Source organism: Cyclopterus lumpus, chromosome 23 (genome assembly GCF_009769545.1).
Source record: "Cyclopterus lumpus isolate fCycLum1 chromosome 23, fCycLum1.pri, whole genome shotgun sequence".
Taxonomy (NCBI): domain Eukaryota; kingdom Metazoa; phylum Chordata; class Actinopteri; order Perciformes; family Cyclopteridae; genus Cyclopterus; species Cyclopterus lumpus.
Genome location: NC_046988.1, coordinates 16,010,865 through 16,020,864, shown reverse-complemented (window position 1 = coordinate 16,020,864; position 10,000 = coordinate 16,010,865). Strand labels below are relative to the sequence as shown.

At 42.0% G+C, this 10,000-nt stretch overlaps 1 protein-coding gene across 2 annotated transcripts in view; it reads right to left on the bottom strand.

Annotated features, from left to right (window-relative positions):
- LOC117726048 (CD9 antigen-like) overlaps window positions 1–10,000 on the bottom strand; it is a 10,711-nt gene that overhangs the window by 704 nt on the left and 7 nt on the right. Inside the window, exons 1-7 of one of the 2 annotated variants that reach the window (XM_034526051.1) lie at window positions 9,823–10,000; window positions 3,942–4,044; window positions 2,990–3,087; window positions 2,750–2,824; window positions 2,571–2,672; window positions 1,570–1,659; window positions 1,289–1,372 (exon numbers count right to left, since the gene is read on the bottom strand). The exon at window positions 9,823–10,000 is cut by the window's right edge and continues 7 nt beyond it. In XM_034526051.1, the coding sequence (XP_034381942.1) occupies window positions 1,289–1,372; window positions 1,570–1,659; window positions 2,571–2,672; window positions 2,750–2,824; window positions 2,990–3,087; window positions 3,942–4,044; window positions 9,823–9,891 (621 nt within the window). In that variant the 5' untranslated portion in view covers window positions 9,892–10,000. Of the gene's footprint in view, window positions 1–1,288; window positions 1,373–1,569; window positions 1,660–2,570; window positions 2,673–2,749; window positions 2,825–2,989; window positions 3,088–3,941; window positions 4,045–7,363; window positions 7,607–9,822 lie in introns of those variants that run through there. The other variant, XM_034526052.1, reaches the window with a different exon arrangement.

Here is a 10,000-nt window from a genome sequence, read left to right as displayed (position 1 = left end):
ATAACCCTTTAAATAGACGGGGAGATGCTCTACAGTAGATATAAAGTAGATGTCTAGATATAAAGTAGATATAAAGTAGATGTCTAGATGTAAAGTAGATATAAAGTAGATGTCTAGATGTAAAGTAGATATAAAGTAGATGTCTAGATGTAAAGTAGATATAAAGTAGATGTCTAGATGTAAAGTAGATATAAAGTAGATGTCTAGATATAAAGTAGATGTCTAGATATAAAGTAGATATAAAGTAGATGTCTAGATATAAAGTAGATGTAAAGTAGATATAAAGTAGATGTCTAGATATAAAGTAGATATAAAGTAGATGTCTAGATATAAAGTAGATATAAAGTAGATGTCTAGATATAAAGTAGATGTAAAGTAGATGTATAGATATAAAGTAGATGTAAAGTAGATATAAAGTAGATGTCTAGATATAAAGTAGATATAAAGTAGATGTCTAGATATAAAGTAGATGTAAAGTAGATGTATAGATATAAAGTAGATGTAAAGTAGATATAAAGTAGATGTCTAGATATAAAGTAGATGTCTAGATATAAAGTAGATGTCTAGATATAAAGTAGATGTCTAGATATAAAGTAGATATAAAGTAGATGTCTAGATATAAAGTAGATGTAAAGTAGATGTCTAGATATAAAGTAGATATAAAGTAGATGTCTAGATATAAAGTAGATGTCTAGATATAAAGTAGATATAAAGTAGATATAAAGTAGATGTAAAGTAGATGTCTAGATATAAAGTAGATATAAAGTAGATGTCTAGATATAAAGTAGATGTCTAGATATAAAGTAGATATAAAGTAGATGTCTAGATATAAAGTAGATATAAAGTAGATGTCTAGATATAAAGTAGATGTCTAGATATAAAGTAGATATAAAGTAGATGTAAAGTAGATGTATAGATATAAAGTAGATATAAAGTAGATGTCTAGATATAAAGTAGATATAAAGTAGATGTCTAGATATTAAGTAGATGTCTAGATATAAAGTAGATGTCTAGATATAAAGTAGATATAAAGTAGATGTCTAGATATAAAGTAGATGTATAGATATAAAGTAGATGTCTAGATATAAAGTAGATGTATAGATATAAAGTAGATGTCTAGATATAAAGTAGATGTAAAGTAGATGTCTAGATATAAAGTAGATACAAAGTAGATGTCTAGATATAAAGTAGATGTCTATATATAAAGTAGATGTATAGATATATATAAAGTAGATGTCTAGATATAAAGTAGAAGTCTAGATGACTTCCCCTTCAGCAGGTCCCTCACCATGATGACCCCGATGCCGATCCCGACCCCCCCGATGATGTGCAGCTTGTTGTTGAACATCTGGTCGATGGCAGCTGGACAGCTCTGAGGTGAAGTATGAACACAGATTATAGAAAAAACCTCCCGGATAATTAATATACGTTTAAGTGCTTTATAATTAACCTTTTAATTTAAACAAGATGTATTTTGATTAAACCGGCCAACAATTTAGTGTTCACACAACAATGACCCCCCCCCCCCCCCCCATTCCATCGTGCCCCCTGGGTATGTTGCCGTGTTACCGTGGTGATGAGGATCTCCAGCCCCTCCTTTTTGGGGCAGATATCTTTGGCGGCGTCGATCACCGTCCCCGTGGGGCCGCAGCAGTCGAGCTGAGGAAGACAAACCGACCGGTTCAGAGCAACGAGGTCGTCGTTGACCAGCGTTGACCAGCGTTGACCAACGTTGACCAGCGTTGACCAGCGTTGACCAGCGTTGACCAGCGTTGACCAACGTTGACCAGCGTTGACCAACGTTGACCAGCGTTGACCAGCGTTGACCAGCGTTGACCAACGTTGACCAGCGTTGACCAACGTTGACCAACATTGACCAGCGTTGACCAGCGTTGACCAGCGTTGACCAGCGTTGACCAGCGTTGACCAGCGTTGACCAGCGTTGACCAGCGTTGACCAACGTTGACCAACATTGACCAACATTGACCAGCGTTGACCAGCGTTGACCAGCGTTGACCAACGTTGACCAACGTTGACCAACGTTGACCAACATTGACCAGCGTTGACCAGCGTTGACCAACGTTGACCAGCGTTGACCAACGTTGACCAGCGTTGACCAGCGTTGACCAGCGTTGACCAGCGTTGACCAGCGTTGACCAACTAGCGCTGAAGGCGAGGAACCAGGCGCTAGTTTAGCAGGAATGTGGTCTAAAAATCAAAGTAATGCAGGAAACGGTGCCGTGATGATGATGATGATGATGATGATGATGGTTATTAAGTTATTGCAATGCAGGAAAAAGCAGGTCCACCGAGTGGTGTTACCCGGTTACAGTGTACTGGACTCTTGATGGAGCCGAGCCACCATCACCAACTTCCCCCGACCGAGTCTGTTTACGTCAACAATGATATCTGGACATTTATTTATTTATTTATTAGTTGACACCTTGTGTGTTATGATTCAGGATTTGAGAACAGAGAAAGTAGGAGGAGCAAAAGAGAGCTAATTAATTGATGAACAAACCAGGCATTTCTACGTGTGTGTGTGTGCGTGTGTGTGTGTGTGTGCTCACTCCAAAGTGGATGAGGCGCAGCGTCTCCTTCAACGCTTCCTGTTTGGTGTCTTTGTAGTTGTTGTACGTCTGCTTGTAGAACTCTGTGACGTCTTCCACCACCTGAAGACAAAGAAACACACACTGCAGACTCTCTGTGTGTGTGTGTGTGTGTGTGTGTGTGTGTGTGTGTTGTGTACCCTGTCCTTGTTGGAGAGACCCCAGATCCCAGCAGCCACTTCCACAGCGAAGATGAGGAGCAGGAAGAAGAAGAACTAAACCAGAGCGATATGAAAACACAACATATTAACATATTAAACTGTACGTGAACTCTTTCTTATGTTTTCATGTTGCAAAAATAAACAATTTCATGCAGCGCGTAATCAATTTGGAGGCGTTACAAGTCGCCAATATCACATCTTATGAAGTTTAGGACTCACCAATCCCAGCATGCACGGCGACTCTTTGATGGCGCCGCAGCATCCCAGGAAGCCCACGACCATCATGAGAGCGCCCGCCGCCAGCAGGATGTACACGCCTAGACGCACACACACACACACACACACACACTTTTACTACGTTCACTCTTCAACAGACGTATCAAGGATAACTTCCAGTTCATACAAACACTTCATCAACTGACAACTATTTTAGTTTTATTGTACGTTTAAACTATTATTTTTTTTTTATGCAAAAAAAACATTTCATGGAAAGATTTGATGCTTTTTCATTGGACTTCCCTCTGGATGTGGTTCTGAATCATATTCAGCAAATCAGAATTTAACTGTAAAAATTAAATTTGAAAAATCTTTCCCGTCCTTTTCATGTGTTTTTTTAATGATGAATCATTAAAAAAAACACAATGTAGGATAACAACCACTTCACTGATGCCACGAGTACACCTACACAATATTCCTCCACCCAAGCCGCTATTAAGATGTTAATCGTCTGTCGCCTCTCTGCCCACTTCACGTATGGAACACAAAGACCGGAGGGAGTCTCTCGTTCTGCGAGTTCCTCGGAGAACACAGAACGTGGGGGAACACAAAGACGTCCCTGTCGGCCGGCGAAGAATGAACGCTCTGTGTGTGTGTGTGTGTGTGGCGTGGCCTCAGCTGCCCCGTGCCGGGCTCTCCAACTCGGGCAGATGCAGTGCCAGCTGTCGCCACCAGGGCCCTGGTGGCGACAGCTGGCACTGCACCCAGCTGGCACTGCACCTGGCACTTTTGTTGGGGGCCTCGCGCCGACCCGAAAGGACCAGAAAGAGGTGAGTCAAGAGGTGGTTCAGGAAACTCTGATGTTCCTCCAACACACCGGAGCGAACGACTCCACGGCGACCGGAGGAGGAGAGTCGATGGACGTCGCCGTGGATACGCCGGCGGGAGGACTTACCGGTGAAGAAGACGGTGGGCGAGTCCTCTCCGTTAAACAGTCCCGCTGTCCGGGTGTCAAAACGCAGCCAGAGGCCCACGGCCAGCACCCCGGTGCCGGCGAGCTGCAGGAGACAAAGAAAACAAAGAATTAAACCCTTTACCGTCGAGTCATCTCCAGGACCGTGGTGTCCATGACGACATGACCTCACCACCACAAAGCTGAAGGACGTTCACGTGACGACGTCTTTGTAGTCTAAAGCAATACGGAAGAAGCTTCAAAAGTCAGGGGTGGGATATTTACTGACGCATTTTAGAAAGACGTAGAACAAGACATTAAAATGTGTTATTAAAAAAAAAATTTTTTTAAAAAGGTGGAAGATCTGGGATTGGGGGCGTGTAGATGGGATTGGGGGCGTGTCGACGGGATTGGGGGCGTGTCTACAGCCTCTACGCTAAAGGGAAAACTAAAAAGTATGCAATTTGGAAAGCAGCTGTATTTTGGGAGTGTGCCATTGACGTATACCATTCCCCCACAATGCATTGCACAAAAGGATCACCTGATCATACATACTTTCCTGTTTATCAACAGGTTGATTCCTTTTATACCAACTGCAATGAGCATATACTCTTAAAAAATTAGGGAGTATGGAATTGGAAAATGGCTAACATCTGTTAAAACTAACAAAGTACAGCTGAGGCTCATGGAAACGTGATTATTTTTCCAGGAATAAACCAAAATGAAGTCATGGGATCACCAAAGTTATTACAGGTTAAGATAAACCATCTAGTGAAGTGGTAGTTGAGATATTTAGGATGTAGAAAACAGATTCCAGCGAAGGCAAACAAGGAGCTTAAAGACTAAGCCACACACACACACACTATAACCTGAACAAGCAGATCTACTACAACAACGTCTCTTTATCCAGAACATAATTACATTAATCAAGTTACACATAAATGCAAAGTAAGCACGAGAGCAGATAGATAGTCATCTTGCGTTAACCGCGGCCATAAACCCAAAAGGAATGACTCAACGTCTCCACGGCAACCACTAAACAAAAAGTTGACGTCAACTCTTCTTCCATAGAGACGGCATCATTCTGACGTCTGTTGTTGTGGCGCAACAGGAGGCGAGGAGACTAAAGCTGGCGCGCTAACGGGAAGCATCCTGCCTCAACATGTCCTCCCACAGTCTGATGACCGTGAGACACACCCACACACACACACACACACACACACACACACACACACACCTCAGCGTAGGGGTGTAAAACAAATGTAGGAGTTCCAATCCACAATATTCCGCTTCAGTTTGATTTTAACTAAAAACATTCAACCCAAAAGTGCTTCTGAGCGACGACTTCTCCAGCCAAAGCAAAGGCTCATGGGTATTGTAGTCTTTAGAGCCGCACGGACCAACGTGACATAAATAAACCTGGTGGTCTCAACAGAGACGCAGAGCTTTAACTGGCCGGTCGTTTGGTTCCTTCACCGGTCGTTTGGTTCGTTCACCAGTCGTTTGGTTCGTTCACCAGTCGTTTGGTTCGTTCACCAGTCGTTTGGTTCGTTCACCAGTCGTTTGGTTCGTTCACCAGTCGTTTGGTTCGTTCACCAGTCGTTTGGTTCGTTCACCAGTCGTTTGGTTCGTTCACCAGTCGTTTGGTTCGTTCACCAGTCGTTTGGTTCGTTCACCAGTCGTTTGGTTCGTTCACTAGTCGTTTGGTTCGTTCACTAGTCGTTTGGTTCGTTCACTAGTCGTTTGGTTCGTTCACTAGTCGTTTGGTTCGTTCACTAGTCGTTTGGTTCGTTCACTAGTCGTTTGGTTCGTTCACTAGTCGTTTGGTTCGTTCACTAGTCGTTTGGTTCGTTCACTAGTCGTTTGGTTCGTTCACTAGTCGTTTGGTTCGTTCACTAGTCGTTTGGTTCGTTCACTAGTCGTTTGGTTCGTTCACTAGTCGTTTGGTTCGTTCACTAGTCGTTTGGTTCGTTCACTAGTCGTTTGGTTCGTTCACTAGTCGTTTGGTTCGTTCACTAGTCGTTTGGTTCGTTCACTAGTCGTTTGGTTCGTTCACCAGTCGTTTGGTTCGTTCACTAGTCGTTTGGTTCGTTCACTAGTCGTTTGGTTCGTTCACTAGTCGTTTGGTTCGTTTACTAGTCGTTTGGTTAGTTCACTAGTCGTTTGGTTCGTTCACTAGTCGTTTGGTTCGTTTACTACTGCGCCGCCGTACAGTGAAAGCTCCTTGTGGGAGTCGTCCTCAAAGATCCTGGATCTTCACCCTCGAGGCCCATCAGAAATTAATTAAAGCAGAGATGTTTGGCAGCTTTTTAAAAAGGGAAACCGCCTCGAGGCGCGAGAGACGGCGTTGACGTTCCAACACAAACAGAAACTAACTCAGGTTTCTTGGAGAGGAAATACCCTCCAAGACAACGTGGACCGTGGGAAATATCGTCTTTTAGAAACAGGACCCAATTTATTCACAGCAATGAACCGATTTAATTAATTAATGTTTACGCCTCTCCACTCGCTCATTACACCGAGACGTCAAACAGTCATTGAACGTGACCCCCGAGCAGCTCAGAACAGTAATAACGCGGCCGCGTGGGGATTTGGGAATAAACCTTTTAGGATTTACAAACAATAAGTTCCCCTTTAACAAAATAAAATATAGACTTTGCAGATATGTTCAAATCCAGGAATAAAAACAAAAGTGGAACATGACCAAAACCTGTATTTCAGACAAACACTTGCTATTGAAATAAAGATCATAATCTTTATAGATATTTTTTTTTGCTGCAAGAACTGGTCCACCCAAAAATATAAACAGACATTAAGTCAATAATATCAAACACCTGTAGAGGGATGAGGTCTCCTACACTGTTTATATTGGAAACAGAAGTTAATTAACCAACTTTAAATTAATTTACTGCCCCAATGTTAAAATACGTGGAAGAATATTGTAAATAATAATAATCTGGTGAGGTGAGCTGGCTAGTTAATTGTTTAATTGAATTTTAAAAAAGGCAATAAGTGACTTCAAAAGATATTTTTTTCCTGAAACCAACAGATGAATTTACAGAGCGAAAAAAGCAGCAAATTGTCATCTTTGAGAAGCTGAAATAAGAGAATATTTGACATTAATGCTTCATACATGACTTAAAAAGAACACGATTGGGCGGAACCAAAATGTTATTTATCAGAGTTCACATGTGGCCCCTCAGGGCTCCAGGTGAGGGCCTCCACTGTGGAGGACTCCCCAAAAGAAGTAGTTTTCTCTTCAGGAATCGTATAATAAATGCAGCTGGCTCAAAATACCTTCTTAAAGAAGTGTTTTGAACCCGTTTCACCATCAAAACACAAACACATTAAAACATGTTTCACTTCTCAGTGAAAACCGGTTTTCCTTTTTTAAAAGCCGACCAAGCGTGCGCAGCACTACGTACCCAGAAGAGGAAGTTGAACACAAACACCATGTACTTGATGCACTTCATGGCCCCCATGGCGTCGAGCTTTAGAGGCTTTTAAAGAGAGACGATCCAAAGAGCTGAGGTCGAGACCGTCTGCTGTGTGGGAGGACAACGAAGGAGTGACGCGGTTCCTGCTTGTTTTTGTGCACCACACCCTGGTGTGTCTCACCTGGGTGTACTTAGGAAGTCATGGGGGGGCGGGGCTGGAGGGGAGGAGGCGTGGCTGTGCTATTCTGGTCCAGCAGAATTCAAACAGGAAGGGGGAGGAGCTTGAGTTGGAAACCAGAGCAGGTGAAGCGATTATCGAGCAGGTGACGGAGATAACTGATCATTCATTTATTCACCACATAACCTGTTTAAACCTCTACATCTTAATTATTATATTATTGATATTGAACCCATATTGGTTGATTATTATTAACTCTTTAATCGCAGTTAAAAAGGAGATTTCAGGTTTCTGGAGTCATAATGTTTATTTATATAAATGTGTCGGGATTTGTTTTTCTTTTTTATGAGCACATCAATACGTTCTATATGTTTATCTTTATTTGTAAAAAACAAACAGAATATCCTAAAAACATGCAGCATAATACGAATAAGTGACTTATTGTGTTTTACTAATTGTTTCCAGATTCGTGTGATCACGTTTGTTTGATCTGGAGTAAGACTAATGATAGATTATTATATTTATACGATCTTAAAAGAACCAAAAAACATTTCAAAAGATATTCATTTGCTACAATATAACAATGAAAAGTATCAAATCGTTACATTTTAAGACACAGGAGACAGAAGTATTCCATAATGACATTATTGATTATTTGATTACCTAAATTGAAGCAAAAAGACACGGGAGGCACAGCGTGTATTGATTGTTGAATTGATTATCAATAACAACAGGAAATTGATTTTGTAAAAAAAAGGATTCGGCACACACACACACACACACACACACACACACACACACACACACACACACACACACACACACACACACACTGAGTCTGGGGTTCAGTGAGGTAACTCGAGCTGCCCTCCTCTCCCAGTAGACCAACAACACTAGCTTTATCTACTAGCCTCCCCCCTCTCTCTCCCCCCTCTCTCTCTCTCTCTCTCTTTCTCTCTCCCTCTCTCCCTCTTTCTCCCTCTCTCCCTCTGTCTCTCTCTTTCTCTCTCTCTCCCTCTCTCCCTCTGTCTCTCTCTTTTTCTCTCTCTTTCTCTTTCTCCCCCCCATCTCTCTCTCCCCCCTCTCTCTCCCTCTCTCTCTCTCTCTCTCTCTCTCTTTCTCCCCCCTATCTCTCTCTCTCCCTCTCTCCCTCTGTCTCTCTCTTTTTCTCTTTCACCCTCTCTCTCCCCCATCTCTCTCTCTCCCTCTTTCTCCCCCCCATCTCTCTCTCCCCCTCTTTCTCCCCCCCATCTCTCTCTCTCCCTCTCTCCCTCTGTCTCTCTCTTTCTCTCTCCCCCACCCTCTCTCTCCCCCTCTTTCTCGTGTTCATGACGTCATAGTCGGGATCAAGTCGGACACATATATTATCCTGCGAGCTAATAAGTTTTTTTAATAAACACTGTGGTGGAAAAAACTAAATACATAATACTCAAGTTCTGTACTTAATTTTAAAGGGACTTTGAGTGTTTTCTTTTCCTTCCTACTTCATTAAGAGGCAGTTATTGTCATTTTTACTGCACCGAATTCATTTAATAACTTCAGGTTCTTTGCAGATTCAGATTCATAATTAAAAATATATAAATGCATTATGATGAACCATAATAGATCAAATATCATTATACCCCCGGTAAAGTTAAAGCAATATTATATTGCTATGTACACATTAATGAATCATTGACTATGATACAATAATGTCATATTTATATCATTATTAAATTGTACTTTTAATTAACTAACATGTTAGATGCTTTCACTTGTGCCAACTTGTACTCTGTGGTACTTTGAAGGCCCAAGTGAGTCTCCACATCACCAAAGACTCCCTTGGGCCCTGAACACACCACACCTGAGGCTCTCCTTCCTGAGGAGCTACAACAAGCTGGCCGCCCCCTGAACGTGTGGTTAACTTCTACAGAAAGCGTCCTCTACCGTAAACCTCTTCCATCTCTGCTGCACATGCGCAGTAAAGATCTTTGTTTAAAACGTGCACGGACTTAAAAAAACATTCACTTACAAGTTAAAAGTCTTGCATTGGCTTATCTTATTCATGTCCAACACGAGTATTGCCATAAAACTATAATTTAAGTATCAAAAGTAACATAACTTATTATGCAGAATATTAACATCACTACATTATAATCGTTGATGCGTTAATTTAGCTTTATGTGCAGAACATATTAATTACTTTACTTGCTTATGATAACACTTCATAATGCATCAGTTGTGTTAATGATTTTAAAGTATTTCACGGTGTTTTAAAGCTGCTTCTTACCCAGAAGACGAAGTTAAAGATGAAGAGCGCGTACTTGACGCAGAGCTCCCAGCTGCTGAGCGCCGTCATCGCTGCTGCGGGTCGGGAAGCAGCTGTCCGTCAAAGATCCGTCAAATGGACCGTTTACAGGCGAGCGGCTCGGCTTCTGGAAGCCTTCGGCCGCGTTCGGGAGTTTCCG